Source organism: Glycine max, chromosome 18, assembly GCF_000004515.6.
Source record: "Glycine max cultivar Williams 82 chromosome 18, Glycine_max_v4.0, whole genome shotgun sequence".
NCBI lineage: Eukaryota > Viridiplantae > Streptophyta > Magnoliopsida > Fabales > Fabaceae > Glycine > Glycine max.
In genome coordinates this window covers 52,431,298-52,447,321 of record NC_038254.2, presented here as the reverse complement: position 1 = coordinate 52,447,321, position 16,024 = coordinate 52,431,298, and the positions used below count along the sequence as shown (strand labels likewise).

Below are 16,024 nucleotides of genomic sequence, written 5' to 3'. Positions count from 1 at the left end.
TTTAATTTTTTATAATAAGATTTTAAAATCTAACCGAACTACAAAAATTATACAATTTTTTAGATTTTTATTTTTTTTTATCAGTTTGACTGTCTACAAAAGGTTTTGGTTTGGTTTCCAACGTCCCTGAGTATGAGAACTCCAGCAATTCCCAAGTTCAAGAGAAATTAAGTAATGCCTTGCGTTTTAAAATAATTAAATAAAAAAATCAATCCATAATCTTTGCAAAAAAACGAAGTGATTTTAAATTTTCCATTCTATCCAAAGATATGTAAAAGCAAGAGTAATTCAATGTCAAGTTCAAAAATAATTTTAAAAACTTGATTTCCTCTTAAAATAAAAATATATATATTTCTTGTATGAAATGAAAATTATAGAAATTAAAAAAAAATCCATATACTTTTTGTGTGTGTGTATATATATATATATATATATTAAAAAAATTATTGTTTTCTTACAAATACAAAATTTACTGTTTACAAGCAAAAGAGTAAAACAAAATCATTATTTTACATTTTCAGTTATAGATAATCATTTCTAAAATAGATATATATATTAAGAATAATTTCTCATTTTTCGTTTTAATGGATTTGTTGATCCCCTCCCCCGGTTAAATAAACTTTATTGGCAACTCCTTTCTCATTAATTTGTTTTTAATATCTGGTTTGTTGCTCCATCACGATTACCTTCCATTTTCCTTCTTTGAACTAAACAACACTATTAAAGTCACAATCTGTTTCTACCATAATGAACCGTCATCAAATTATCATTCAAATTGGAAAATGAAAAGACAGATAGAAAAAATAAAACTTCTTTTTTAACTGTAATGAAAAATTAAGTAAGGAAGACTGACAAACATGATCACATTAGACATATAATATTCTTTTTTCTATCCTCTCGTGAAAAATCAATAAGCAAAAGCATTTAACATATTTTTATTAAAAAAGAAAAAAGAAAAGTAATACTTCCTCCTTATATCTCAATAATAATAGAAAAAACATTACATTTTTAGTTTTTATTTTTATGTGATCGATACAAATATTTATTAATTTTATGCATAACTAATTTATATATATATATATATATATTATAAATTTCTAATCCGTTATTACATTTTGAGGTTAACATGCATGTATTGTCCAATATTATCCTGAGCAAAAATATTTATAGTACTAACTAATAAAAAATTGATATGATTTTTAGGACATAATTATTTACTCAAACTACTCTTGTAGCATATTATTATCTTTATTTTGCCTATATTTTCACCCGAATCCAAAGTCCAAACCACAAGAGACAGAAATTCAGCACAGAAGAGGAGTATTCTATCCATATATGGATGTGTGTGCAAAGCATCTCTGCAGGTGATGACTTTGATGCTGAAATTGAAAACACAACAGAAAATGGTGACACCCCAAAAACACAGACATTTTTTTTCTACGTAGAATTTGACAAAAGCTCATCGTATATGGGCCCGCACCTCTAGTATACTGTCCCAACTCTCACGTATTCTTCTTCCTCTTCTGCCACACAACAAACAGCAACACCAACAACAACAACAACGTTGTAAAAGTTCTCCCCTTTCACTTTCTCACGATCCCATAGTAACCTTCTCTCTCTTCTTTCTGCCACTTTTTCTCAGTCTTTAATGGCTGCCCGCATAAAAATTCCGCGTTAAACAATCGTGGGTCGGTGCAAGTTAGCATTTTTCTTATCTTTTGGGTTGTCAAAAAGAAACCCAATAGGAAAAGTCTTGTTCTTTTTCTTTTGGGGTGGTCTTTTTTTCTTTTGGTAAAATTTGATGCCAGTTTCACCCCCCCCCCCCCCCCCCCCCAAAAAAAAACATTGTTCTGTGAGAATATAGTGTTCACAAGGCATTTTTTCTATCTACCTATATGTGTCTTGGTGAAACTGAGGCTGAGGGAGAGTTTGGTGATACAGCTTGGTTTTTTTTTTGTTTTGTTGTAGAGTTTCAGTGAGAATGGTGTGCAAGAGTTCACAGTTGAGTGGGAATGTCTTGGGAAACACCTCTATGATGATGTGTTGTTGTTGTTGCTAAATTATTGGGGAACTAATTGGATGTTTCTTCTGTGGTGAAAGAAGATAAATGCACTGTTGATTTCATTCATGGTTCTGTTATGCAGAAATTATGGAGTTCTGTTTCAATTGGTGATTGTGACATTTGGATTTGACAGTGCTGGGACCAAGCTTTTGTGTGTGTGAAGCTTTTTTTATGTTATTATCAAATTTTTTCATTACGTTTAATCATTCAACTTTCTTTTTCCCATATTGGAAGAAAGGGGGGATTCACTGAATAATGGTGGCTAGGTGTCTCAATTGCTTGCCCTTTTTTCTTTGATGGGAAGAGTGGACTGCAATTTTCAGCTTTTTGCTGTGGAACATGTTCTGGTTATGGTCTGTGCATGAAGAAAGAAGGCATTGATACCTTTCCCTCCAAAGAAATCTTATATTGCTTCTCTGAGATTCACTCGGTTAGGAAACTTGGGGGAGTGAAATTGGAATTCTTAAATGCTTTGAGAGTGAACTCACCAAGCTGCATCTCAGCCTTATGCTCCTTCAACATGTTGAGTAAGAAAAATCCCGGACTATAGGTACTTGGTTCAATCAATCATATTTTCCTATAACTCTTTTTAGCTTTTTCTTACATGCCTGAATGCCTAACCACTCAATTAAGTTGCATCTTATTCCGTTTTCAGTAGAAAGCAGATTTTTGTGCTCTGAGGAGTTGATGATTCAGATGATCAGCTGTGTAACTGAGTTTCTTTTTCTTCTTTTTTTTTGGTGAATCTGTGTGACTGAGTTTAGTCACGGTGAATAATATCCCTGAGAATTTGATCTTTTAATTGAATCCATTGGTATTGTATGATCCATATAAGACTTACGATCCATATAGCTGACCTTACCTAATAGGATATAAGACTTACGTTGTTGTCGTTGCTGTTGCTGCTGCTGCTGTTGTTGTTGTTGTTGTTGTGTGTCTGAGTTTAAATCCTTTAATCATGTGAATAGGTTGATATGTTTCTTGCATGAGTTGATTTGAACAAACTTGTTAGCATCAAGAGATTAGTCTGGCCTACAGATATTTAGCATACACTATCTTTCCCTTGTTAGGGTGTTGTACACTAACCATGACTTTGAACAGCATTTATTGACTTCCTGTTTTTGTCCATCAATCAGGTTGTGCAAGATTACAGTGAGAGGAGTTTTGTATGAGCATAGGCAACATAAGGTCAATATTACCTTATTAGCATCCTGAGAAAAGGGAAAAAAGGAAAAACGGAAGTCAACTGTGCCAATCAATCATTATGGCAAAGAGGTGCCAAAGATTCCCTGTGAATTATGAGAAAGATCAGTCAGGATGTATGTGGGGTTTTATTAGTATATTTGACTTTCGTCATGCCCGCTTTACTCGGAAGTTGATTGCGGATAGGAGGCATGGCAGCAAGCATGCTGTTGGTAAGAAATGTTTTAACATCTAAATTTGTACTTCTGAAATTGACCACTTTGCATTTGTGTGTATATCTATATATCCACAGGAAGGGTATCTTTATGCTAAATATAGTATAACAAAATGTGTTTGTGATAAATAATTTGGAATGAAAAAAATTGGAATATACTTCTGTGCTATTTTATATATCTTTTCTATGGTCATGTTTACTTTTAGAAGCAATGCTGTTGCAAATGTTTTCTATCAGTAAATGTTTTACAATGTTTTTTAGTACAAATCTGTCATCATAGTATGCTTTCCTTGTGTATAGTTATCAACTTATCATGTAATATTTTGTAGTTCAACTGTCCTGCATTTGCGGAAAAGAATCACAATAATCTTTGAATTTCATTTTGTTTTCTGCAGGTGCTGCACTTACCAAGAACAAGTTTGAAGTGTTGAGCAATTTGGATGAAGAATATGAAGGCAATTTTGTAAGTCTGTCCATCCATATACTTTTGCAAATCTTTTTTTTTTCTTTTTCTCAACCAAAAAGTTGAAGTTTGATTACAATAAAATTGGCAAAATTCTAAAGTAACATTAGGTTATTTGCCATGTGCTAACAGTATGTCTCGTCTATATCATCTATGTTTCAGGACAGAGGAGAGAGTAAGAGACTAACACTGACAAATGATGCAGATAAGCTTAGTGTGAAGAAACTCATAGAAGAAGAGATGATCATTGACCAGGATGAAATAAAGGACCAAGGTAATGCTGAAGTAGAATCAAAGCAATCCAGATTAGGGCATGAAGGCCCCCCAAAGACAGATTCCAAAAGAAAAAAGAAATCTCGCAAGAAAAGCCGTGATATGGATAGCCATGATTTGAATTCAGATGCAACCTTGAAATCTGAATTTTCACATAAACCGCATTCAAGACAACAGTCAAAAGATAATCTAGATTTGAACAAAATAATGGATGATTTTTGTCATGTTGAAGCTGCTTGTTCCATGATGAATGATGATCATGGCAAAATTGATGAACAGTCAAACCAAAAGCATGTTATCTCTGAAAACCTAGCTAATGCAATCCATGAATTTGCAAATCAGATGAGATTGAATGGGAAAGATCTGCCTGAAGATGGACAATTGCTTAGCTCACATGAACTCATGGAAGCACTTCAGGTTATAAGTTCAGATAAGCAATTGTTTCTTAGACTTCTACAAGACCCTAATTCACACTTATTGAAATACATTCAGGAGTTGGAAAATGCTCAAGGGAGAGGTGGCAAAGAATGCAGTTCAGTTACCAGCTCCAACTGCTCTGAACATGAACTTGTTAAACTGAAACAAACTAGGGAGACTGCCAACCGCAAGCATCGTAACTTTTTCAGGAAAAGGGTGAAGTCTCAACCAAAAGATTCAACAAATGAAAATGAGAAAACTGAATTTTCAAATAGAATTGTCATTTTGAAACCTGCCCTAACAGGCATGCAAATTTCTGAAAGTGGAAACAACCTTGCCTCAACGCTAAATTCTCATGACATCGCCCAGTACAAAAATCCTTCAGTGAGAGTTGGTTCACATTTTTCTCTTACAGAGATAAAAAGGAAATTGAAATGTGCTATGGGAAAGGAGAGGCATGGAAACCCTGAATTGATCCCACGCAAACTCCCCGTTGAACGTCAAAATAAGCTGCCAAGAGGAAAATGCAAAGATAATGCTGGAATGAGATCTCCTAATAAAGACCATTTCTTCATTGAAAAAATTACAAGACCTATGTTTAATGTAGTGAAAGGAAACAAGACCGGTACAATGAAAGACTCTGAATTGAATGTGGAACATGAAAGTGGTATTCCCAATCAAAGTGTTTCTAACATATATATTGAGGCTAGGAAACATCTGTGTGAGATGCTAGATAATGCTGATGAGAACACAAACATTTCAAGCAGGCAGATGCCCAAAACCCTTGGGAGAATACTTTCTCTTCCCGAGTACAACTTTTCAAGTCCTGGAAGGGATTTAGAGCATCATTCCGTGACTGCACAGGCAACATTTTCTTCCTCAGACAAAACTAGGGAGGTTAGTGAGGATAAGTTGTCCCCCAAACCAGCAACATGTATTGGTCTTCCAGATCAGGAAATTAACAATTCAGAGAAGCAGTCAAGCATTTGTGATGAAAGATCTGACAATAAAGTTCAAGAAATTAAGTTGGTGTCGAATCTCTCCCATGATGTTAATCATGTCAATACATCTGAAGCCTGTTATCCTGTTAGAGATGAGATAGTTACTGAAGGTACCATGTTCAACTTCAAAGTACATGACTTAAGTTGTAGATGCTACGATAAACTTTGGAGTGTATGCTTGTTTATATCTATATATATATTTCATCTTTATCATTTCTTAATTTTTATGCAGGTAATGTAGAATCTACAAAAGAGAAAAATGATTTGGAATCGTCTTTGGATCCAAATGGTTTCATCATAGGAAAGGACCAAAATATTGATATCTCAGAAATTCCTGATGGTGCAGGATGTTCTGAATGTTTGAATCAGGTAATGTTACTACATTATATTTTTAACTATAATTGATTTAGGGATAAATTTGCTAGAAATATAATCAAAGTGAGTTATATAATGGCTCCTGAAGATTTCTTCCACAGCCCCAATATCTGTAAGATTTTATCTGAAGTCTAAACTCTCATTAGATTCTTCTACAGGACATACCAGAAGAGAACCAATCATCATCTCTACTGTCATCTCCTCAATCTTCCATCACTAAGAAAATTGAAGAGCTAGAAAATGGTACAGATGTATCTGGGCGACCGAGTCCTGTATCTGTTCTTGATACATCATTTTCAGATGATGACTTTGGCCCTGGGCACTCCAGATATCAACCTGGTAAACATTCCTGCACTAGAACCTTGAGGGGCATCTCTGGCTATGTTCTTAAAAGTGAAAACCATTTTTTAGAAACAAGACCTAGAAACTTTTATGTTGCAGTTGTCTATTTTCTCTAAAACTCTAAACTAAAAGTAGAAATAAAAACAGCATACTGGTTACTGGGGTTCTGTAAATCATACTTCATCCAGAAATAGTTTCAGTCTCGGATATTTGTTTGGTTTTACATTCTTGTCCTTTTTATTCCCTACAGATGAACGAAGCTGGAACTGTTTTTGAGCAACCAACTAACCCTTTTTATTTTTCTTATTAATTTTAATTACTTTCAGTTAAATTACCAGTACAACCTCTACAAATTAAATTTGAAGAACACGACTCTTCACCTGCAGAACAATTTGATAGAAGAAAATATTGTTTTGAAGAAAGTGAATTGATATATGACTACATCAAAGCTGTCTTGCATGCCTCTGGCTTAACTACAGATCAGTTGTTGATGAAATGCCTTTCCTCAGACAAGATACTGGATCCTTCCTTGTTTGATCAGGTAGAGCTCTTCTCGAACCTGCTTTGCAACAATCAGAAGCTCCTATTTGACTCTATCAATGAAGTTCTCATGGAGATTTGTCAGCATTACTTTGGGGCCTCACCTTGGGTTTCGTTTGTAAATCCTAGCACAAGGCTAACTCCAAGTATGAAAAGGGTTACTTTAAAGGTCTGGGAAGGAGTGTGCTGGCATATGCTTCCCTTGCCCCCACCACGCACTTTAGAGCAAATTGTTAGGAAAGACATGGCAAGAAGGGGGACATGGATGGACCTTGGACTTGACACAGAAACAATTGGTTTTGAGATGGGTGAGGCCATTCTTGCTGAACTGATGGAAGACACCATTTTGAGCCTTGTGATTGAAAGTCCAGAAAGTAAATGTTTCTCTGCTTCAATTTGAGTTGAAGAACAATGAGAGCAGCTTCCACTTAAAAGACAACTCACTGCCTTTTGATCATGCAAGATGTTAAAGGAATTCACATGTGTGAGGTGGAAGGAAAGTAGAGAGGTGATGAAAATTGATCAGGAAGAATAATGGAGAGTTATAGACTTCTTTAAAGCATATACATGGACCTTGGTAATGTTTCTTTTCACCCTACCTGACTATTTTGATATTGGATAGTATAATGTGAGTGAGATTGAGGATACTCAAATAAGTCACAAGAAGTAAATTTTGATATTGGATAGTATAATGTGGAAAAAAAATTAAGCTTGTTTACAATGACAAACAGACAAAGCGACAGTTCTATTCGGTGTGTGACTCACTTCACCCAGTGAAGGCCAAAGGTGTTTGATTGTAGATTTTGTAAAGTTTGATTTGCTGATCCCATTAGATGGTGTGTTGTAATTTTGTTTGTATCATCCTTTGTATACTTGCTTTTTGGTTAACCTATATTGATTTCACAAAGTTTGGAAATAATGTACACTCAGCTTTCTGTGGTTTCGAAGGGAAGAACTGAGCAGAAATATGAATGACAAGTTGACAATAAAGAAACTAGGAAGCTGCAGCATGCTTTAAAACTCTCCGTGTGAATTACTACTATTGTTCTTGGTTTTGCTTCTTTTCCTGGCTGAGACCTTTCTAAAAGAGATGTCCAATATCATGGACATTTAAAACTTAAGCAATTATCAACAAATAGAAATAGCTGTAATTGTTATTTAACTGAATTTCAATATTAGAAAGGAATTTGAACATACATGTCAACTTGTCAAGTAGTTTTATTAATTTGAATTTCACTATTTAAGTGTACTGTACATCTAATGCAAATAATGCTTCATTAGTGTTTTGCATATTTTAGGAGTATATGTAATCCAAAATGTTAAGAAATGCTAATTGAACGTTTTAAATTAAATTATATACGTTCCAAATATGCACTGCAGATTAAGTCAACAATCTTCTAATGTCTTGATTCAAAACACTCGTTAGATTGCAAAATTGTTGGAATTTTACAAACGTTTTTATAAAGTCAAATTAAGTCCTCAATTAAAAGGACCAATTCACAACGGGCATAGTTTAGATAGACTTAATATTATATATGCTAGACATAAATTGAAGGATCATCATTTAAAATGTAAAATGGTTGTTTTGAACAAATGTTCATTCAGTTAATAAATAAACAAATTGTGTGACAATATGTAATTAGCCAAGTCACTATAACTCATAAAACAACACAAATATTCATCTAGTATTTAATGTAAAAAAATGTGGATGGGAATAGAATAGGCCATAAACTAGTAAAATTATCTTTTTTTCCTCAAGTACATAACTATGTTCGATGAAATTCCCATGTATTACACTTGGTTGAAGGAAAAATTCCTGCAAGGCAAATGCAAACTATGTGATAATTTACAGCCTTACAGAAAAAAATAACTCATTATTAAATGTCACTTCTGCTTCTTATTTCGCAACATAGACGAGATCAAAGGAGCTGTTGCCTTCCTCTTGGTAAATGCATTAGCTCTGCTATCTAAGTCTTCATTGTCTTCATCGTCATCTAAAGCATCTCTTGCAATTGTGGCAGACTCTTTAGCAATATTAGCTGCTTTTCTTTTTTCAGCATTCAACTTGGCATACAATTTCCTTTCAACAGGGTCATCTGAAGGCACAAATTTTGATTGGCGTGAAACTTTTGCACCTAGACCAAGCCTACAAAGTTGTGTGATGGCACAACATGAGCAATAATTACCATGGCAAACAAACAAGTAACGGGCCAGTTTAGGTGTAAGCTTTCCTAGAAGCAATTGTATGAAAAGAAAATAAAAAGAAAAAAAATAAAGTGAGCTTCTCCATTAGCTAATTTGTAGAAGTTCTCTCATATGCTTCTCTAAAAGATGAGAGGACATCTATAAACTAGCTAATGGAGAGCTAATTTTATAAAAATAGATTTGCTAAAGAAAAATGAACAAACTATTGGTGACAGATATACTGACCTAGAAGGTCGACCCTCTACATCCGCATTTGTTCTATCATCATCTGCATCTTTGCTCATATTATTTACCCATAACTCTGCCTGCCAATCAGAATGGTTGAAATTTAGGCACCCACAGCAACAAATTCACAATATTTTGATATAAATCAAGTTGAGTAAATCCTTCTGAAAGATGGAAATCACTGGATATGGAATTCTGAAAAATGGAAAAGTACTTTTTAAAAAATATTTTTTAAGAAGCAGATAGGATTTGCATCTAAAGAAAAACAGAAAACTGCTTTAAAAAAAAATAGTTTAGACAAACATAAAATAAAAAAAGCAGAAAATTGCTTATTTTATTAAAAAATAATAGTGTTTTGAAAGATAAGCTTAAAACAAACAGGCCCATAATAAGCTCTAGTCTTTAAACAAACTTAGCAAACACATTTAATAAAATGTTCATTACTGTTAGTGTAATGTAATTAATCTGTATGAATGCACATCAATACCACAAATAATTTGCCATCCATTTGACAACCACAAAATACATAATCCCTACCCTACGCCCACAGCAAGAGGGGTAAAAAAATGCTTACCAATTTCAATGCCTTGTCCAACTTAACAATTTGGGGGGCACCGGTTTTCTTTGGTGTTTCTGTGACACTCATTTCAAGCTCTTTGTGCCCTGATAAATTGAAGAGAACGATTATACAATATACACTCATGCTGATATATTCTACATATCTGACAACATAGGAGAATGGTTGATATACATTCCTGCCAATATATTCTAAATATTTGACAACATGATATGTTTCAAAAAATAACTGCTTACCAGACTTACATTTTCTATTCTAACAAATTATATATTCCCTGATTCAACCAGGTCTTAAATTTTATAATTTCAATGACTAGTGGGCAACTTAATGCACAAGGCTCCCACCTAGTGAGATGTGGGGAGGGTAAGGATAACTGTATGTAACCTTGCCCTCCCAACTTAGTGCACAAGTAGGGAGGTTGTTTTCAGGATTTGAAATTGTGACCTCCTTGTCACATTACTGGGGGGGGGGGGGGGGGGGAGAGCATTTTTTAAAAAATCCAAAGCTATTATGTTTAGATGAAATATTTGAGATAACCTCTTAATATTATGAATTGTTCTTTATTCACTAGTAAATAATAAAAAAAAAAACTAACTATAAAAAATTCTAGTGCTTCAGCTTCACACAAAAATATCACGGAAGTACATTGAAGAAACATTCTGCAAGTTGAAAAAAAGACAAATCAAGAATATCTATCTATCAGGGCTCCAGTCCAGGAGGCTTCTGTTTGTCGTGCATACTCACATGGAAACAAGATTGAACACAGAGCAGAGAGCAATTGAGATTTGAGAGATGGATGAAGGAAAGAGGAAAGGAGGAAGCAGCATGTGACAGCTGTTTAGGCTCAGGCTATTGGAAGAAACTAGCAGATGAACAAAGAAAAAAAAATACTAAGCTCTACACATAAAATTTGTGACAGCTGGAGTAAAGCAAAATTTGAACATTTTTTTACATTTTATGTTTGGAAACCAATGTTACCAAACTGCCATGCCTGACCATATAAAATTCTTGTTTTCAAAAATAGTACAAGCATACCAATGAAGTTAGCAACTCTAAATCTACCCTCAATAGCATGTCCCTGGTCAACTAACACAAACACGATCACAGCAATTATACAGGTGGACAAAATAACGATTGAAATTGGAAACTCTATTAAAATGCTTCTAGATATAAAACAACCAAAAAAAGGGAAACCACGCCTATATAAAGTTTTATCGCTTATAAACTTGTGGCCAATAATTTTAGAGTTGCCAGAATCAGAACTTCAAGTCTTGAACCCACATCCAAATTCAAACAGTAATAAATTGTAATATAGAGGCAACAGAAAATTGCAAAATATAACCAAATCATTTTTCAATGCATAACTCCAAAACCCATTGAAAATTTGAAATAAAAATACCCTCACTTTTTAATCATACTTTCCCTGCTCTAACTAACAAGGACACCAAATGAAACTGCTTCAGATGCAAGAGGCAAACAGACAACCCACCACTTGAATCGACCAAAAATCTAAACTTTAACATCAAATCCAAGCTATATACTCTACATGAGGCTGAATACGCAATAGCAATAATCTACGAAATCAAATTTAATGCGCGCTCCGATTGCTATTTTGCTCTTCCCCAACTCCAGAAACGCGTGCGCGAGCTAATTGTGGAGCTGAAAATTGGGAATATTCCAGTACGAGCAAAGCTAGGGTTTTTTATTGGCAATTTGACGAAACGTAACAAAAGGGGTTTTGTATATATTAATTAATAATGGTGAGATAGTAAAAATTAATGAAAAGGGAGAGTGAGGAGCCATACCCGGAAAGTAAATTTGGGAAATTTGACGGAAAGAAGATACAAAGAAGTCTGTCGTGTTCGCGTGGTGGAGGGTCAGGTGGCCAATGCCGTGTTTGCCTACTGAGAAGAAGATAGCTAACAACTGAGAAAATGTTGGATTTAAATTAATAAGACTTCATTGAGTAAATTTTAAATTTAAGATTAGAGTAATTAGACTTTGTAACATTCTAAAATTTTAATATAATAATATTATTATCAGTTTTACTTTAAAAATTATTAGTATAAGAATTTGTATATTAAATATTAAAGTAAATTTTTTATGGGTTGTTATTATAACGATGAGCCTTACAACCTTGACCTTGAGCCTTCGTCACAAACTGTGTGTTTATGTTTGCGCATATCGATCCTGAAAAACCCTACTCTTGCAAATGTGTTTCTATTATAGTTTTTTCATAAATTGGATCTGTTGAGAATCGTAAATGGAGGCACATGCAGTTTTGATAATCATATGTTGATTCTAGAGTTTGTGGAGCCAGGGGATACAATGGGTCAAATCCCATTATTCCATGTGACTTTTTAGGTGCAGGTTCACAATTTACTAGTAGGGTTTGTGACATCTCGTGGGAAAAAAATCTGCCAAACCATATTGTAGAATTTGTTGAATATGACAACAACAACAACAATGTAGGGGGCTTTTTGGAATTAAATGTGCATCAGAGTTCACTTGGATGTGTGTGCCCTACTAGAGAAGGAAAAGAAAGTGAAGAAGTCAGGGGGAATGGAAGATTGTATCATTCAGACATGAAAGGCTAGGGGTATATTGTTTTCTGTGTGGTATTATAAGGCATACCAAACAATTTTGGGATAAATTGTTCAAACTAGATAATGATGACGGTTTCTGAGATTGTGTCTAAAGTTAAGGGTGGACAATAAAAGGGGAAGAGGCGAGAGAAGAGGATCACGCTGGCTCCAAAGTGATGTGGTGACTATTCGTCATTGAGCAGGTTCAGAGTGACAATCATGTTGCACCAAATAATAACTCTAATTCAGGGAAAAAGTAAAGGCAAGACAATATGGTAATGGAAGATTCACATATTGATGTTAATAAAAAAGGAAAATAAGTAATTGGTAACGAGGTAGGCTCATTTAGCTAGCCAAGTACAAGGGAATCTACAATAATTATGCATGGTGTTGTCCCTAATTTGGGTATTCAAAATAGCCCGGGTGACAAGGAAGAGAAGACCATAATGAGAAGTAAAGAAAAAAAGGGTCAATTGTTAATTGGTAATGAGTAGAATGAAGTCAACACCAATAACTTCAACAATGGACATTTTTTATTGGCAGGTATTGGTTCCCAGGCCTGCTATGACACATGAGTATCCTCAGTTGGAACTATAGAGTGGATCATCTATTGTGGCTTTTTCAAGGTTTTTTGGAAATGGTGAAGGAGTGTCAATTGATAGATATGCCAATAGCTGGTTATCCATATACATGGTCATGAAGTCAAGGAAACAACCAATGCAGTCAAAGAAAGGCTCGTCAAAGAAAGGCTCGACAAAGCCTTAGCATCTCGAAATTTATCTAGCCATGATCCAGATACTAAGGCTTTGTCGAGTATACCAATGAACTTAGAAGCTTTAATTCTACCCTCAGGAATCTCCTGTCAACCTAAAACAAACACGATCACGACAATTACACAAGTGAATTCAATTCCCATTGAAATTGGAAACTCTCCATTAAAATGTTTCTACATGTACCAAAACATGCCTATAGCAAGTCCTATCGCTTATAAACTCATGGCCGACAGTTGCCAGAATCATAACTTCAAGTCTTGAATCCGCAACCAACAGTAATAAATTATAACACGAGATACAATGCAAAGTTGCAAAATTTAACCAAATCATTCCCAATCCACAAGCATAACTGCAAAACTCAGAAATAAAAATACCCTCACTTTCCAATCTCACTTTCCCTGCTCCAACTAACAAGGGCACCAAATGAAAGTTTTACGCAAGAGGCAAAAACTGAAGAAAAAACCCACCACTTGAATCGTCCAAAAATCTCAGCTTTAACGTCAAATCCAAGCTATACTCTACACAAACCTGAACAGCAATTACCAAAACCTACAAAATCAAATCCAATGCGAGAGAAAAGAAAAACTCCACAATTAGAACTCCAAAGCACGATCCAAAGCTAGGGTTTTTGAGAACGAAATTCCGGTTACTATTTCGTTCTTCCCCAACTTCGGAAATGCCGGCGCAAGCTAATTGCGGAGCTGAAAATTGGGGATATTCCAGTACAAGCAAAACTAGGGTTTTTGATTCACAATTCGGCGAAACGGAACAAAAGGGGTTTCAGAAAAATCAATATTAGCAACAAAATTAATAATGGGGGAATTGCAATATATTGAAGATTAATGATAGGGGGCATACCTGGGAAGAAAAATTGCAAACTTTGACGGAAAGAGTGAGAAAGTAAGAGAGAGAAACAGAGGAACAAAGTAGAAGAAGAAGGATCTCTGTAGTGTGGTCGAGGGTTAAACTCTGTGTTTTTTTTATTATTTTTTTTTTGTAGTGACGATGATGACTGTGTTGAGTTGGTGGTGTTTTCTGTGAATCGCAATAGAAGAACAGTGAAGATGGAGGAGCTAGTTATAATAATTTTTAGTTAAAGTAACAGTTGTTTAAAAAAAAAAGTGGTGAAAAATATCTATCTCTATTTACTTTGTTTTATTGAAAAAATTAAAATTTGACTTTTTAATAGATAATTAATATTTTAGCATGTCAATATACGTACGAGATAGATATTTATTTTCATATAAAGAAAATTTACAATAAATATTTTCTAATATATAAAATATGTGATAATTAAGATTTATAACAAATCAATATTTGAACATATATATATATATATATATATATATATATATATAAATTTTATTTTAAATATATGATATAAGGTAATTTAAAAAACATAAATTAAATTCAATTAAAAAACAATGAAAATATAAAATTAAAAAATATAAGCATCAAGAAAATCAAATATACAAATAAAGACACAAAGAGAGTGATTTAAGATAATCATTAAAGAAATTTGCCAAACTAGTGATCAAATCAAATTGAATTTAAAATTTAAATTATTATGTATATTTATAAGGGATAAAATTTTAAAAAAAAAGTTTAATAATTGATATTGGGATAAGTCATATATTTCAATCAATGAGAGAGGTAACAATACCTAAAAATACTTCTATATAACATGAAATTATAAAAACGTTGTCATTAAATACACTAGCTCATGTAGCGAGGGAAGTTCCACTAGCTGGAGAGGAACTCCCCGATATCCCAGTAGCTAACGCTTCTCCGCTTGGCAATCTGTTAAATGATAAATAGACTAGACTCTTGAAGCAGAGCACCCACAAGCTTTAAACCCACAAGTGTTGACAACAACATAATATGGTCTTGGAGAAAAATAAGCATAAGAGTCAGAGGTATAACTCAAAGGCATCATATCAACATTTGAACGTGTATCATCCAAAAACTTAAAATACATTATTTTAACAAATAAAGTCATTATATATTTTTGTTAATTTATTTATCTCCATATTTGTTAATGTATACGCATGCTTATTATATATGTTGTTTCATGAAATTTTATTTCACCTCCAAGAGTTCAAGGAGATGGTTATAAATATCACACTCTTTTCTCAATATTAAGATAATTGACCAACATTATAGAGGTTTCATAAATTCTAATAATATACAATCATGGTTACTTAAGACTTGCCTTCCTATTTTAGAAGAGAATGCTCTTAATACAAACTTGCAACTACAATCTACAAGGAAGTTTTTTTTCTAACTCAACTTTATAGTTAAACAATGTTTTTCACAATTTATGAATAAATTTTAACTCAAATAAGATATGCTTAATTGTTCATTGCCTACAGGTAAAAAAAAAAGACTTCAAGGAGTTGGTTATGAATATCAATCTTTTCCCAATATTAAGATAATTAACCAACATGATAGAGGTCTTAGAGATGTTTGACCATTTGGTTAGCCAACGGAAGAAGCATAAAGAGGGAGAGTAGTTGGGAGAATAATTTGATGGAACACCTGTTTCAAGTAATTAATCTCCTCTCATTTTGTAGCTATTTGATATAGTTTAAATTATTCCTTTTTTATAATAATACACATAAATTATTTAAATATTATTTAACTATAGTGAGCAGCTGAGTGTCAATTTTTTATCCCCTATTTTCATAGCAAGGTAATGTGCATTATATTATATTTTATCATGACAACCTAACCATGATTAGCATGACACAAAACTTGCATAAATGTTAC

The 16,024-nt window shown here is 33.6% G+C and overlaps 2 protein-coding genes across 12 annotated transcripts; one reads left to right on the top strand and one right to left on the bottom strand.

Annotated features, from left to right (window-relative positions):
* The first annotated feature begins 1,303 nt into the window (after positions 1–1,303).
* LOC100782204 (uncharacterized) lies at positions 1,304–7,910 on the top strand. 4 transcript variants are annotated; one of them, XM_041012129.1, is made up of 7 exons: positions 1,304–2,612; positions 3,199–3,477; positions 3,875–3,942; positions 4,105–5,743; positions 5,866–6,002; positions 6,155–6,347; positions 6,737–7,910. In XM_041012129.1, exons 2-7 carry the CDS (start codon positions 3,327–3,329, stop codon positions 7,288–7,290), a joined length of 2,742 nt encoding a protein of 913 aa, XP_040868063.1. In that variant the 5' UTR covers positions 1,304–2,612; positions 3,199–3,326; the 3' UTR covers positions 7,291–7,910. The 4 variants fall into 4 exon arrangements, with proteins under 4 accessions (XP_040868063.1, XP_040868064.1, XP_014626335.1 ...); XM_041012130.1 differs by having other exon boundaries at positions 1,307–2,612; positions 6,167–6,347; XM_014770849.3 differs by having other exon boundaries at positions 1,307–2,612; positions 6,677–7,910.
* Positions 7,911–8,622: 712 nt separating this feature from the next.
* LOC100306693 (uncharacterized) lies at positions 8,623–14,316 on the bottom strand. Of its 8 annotated transcripts, none has more exons than XM_006601681.4 (6): positions 14,114–14,312; positions 13,723–13,783; positions 11,703–11,823; positions 9,895–9,983; positions 9,321–9,400; positions 8,623–9,036 (listed from the first exon to the last, which is right to left on the bottom strand). In XM_006601681.4, the coding sequence occupies exons 4-6, from the start codon at positions 9,964–9,966 to the stop codon at positions 8,775–8,777; spliced, it is 414 nt and encodes a 137-aa protein (XP_006601744.1). In that variant the 5' UTR covers positions 9,967–9,983; positions 11,703–11,823; positions 13,723–13,783; positions 14,114–14,312; the 3' UTR covers positions 8,623–8,774. The 8 variants fall into 8 exon arrangements, with proteins under 8 accessions (XP_006601744.1, XP_006601743.1, XP_040867519.1 ...); XM_006601680.4 differs by having other exon boundaries at positions 11,703–11,801; XM_041011585.1 differs by having other exon boundaries at positions 11,703–11,798.
* Positions 14,317–16,024: the final 1,708 nt, after the last annotated feature.

Bases quoted from the DNA above. Each gene is read 5' to 3' on its own strand.
- LOC100782204 (XM_014770849.3), top strand. From the start codon at position 3,327: ATGGCAAAGAGGTGCCAAAGATTCCCTGTGAATTATGAGAAAGATCAG. The intron at 3,943-4,104 runs GTAAGTCTGTCC...TCTATGTTTCAG, and splicing joins AAGAATATGAAGGCAATTTT to GACAGAGGAGAGAGTAAGAG. The intron at 6,348-6,676 runs GTAAACATTCCT...AATTACTTTCAG, and splicing joins GCACTCCAGATATCAACCTG to TTAAATTACCAGTACAACCT.
- LOC100306693 (XM_006601682.4), bottom strand. From the start codon at position 9,966: ATGAGTGTCACAGAAACACCAAAGAAAACCGGTGCCCCCCAAATTGTT. The intron at 9,401-9,894 runs GTAAGCATTTTT...TCTGATTGGCAG, and splicing joins TGGACAAGGCATTGAAATTG to GCAGAGTTATGGGTAAATAA. The intron at 9,037-9,320 runs GTCAGTATATCT...ACAACTTTGTAG, and splicing joins GTAGAGGGTCGACCTTCTAG to GCTTGGTCTAGGTGCAAAAG.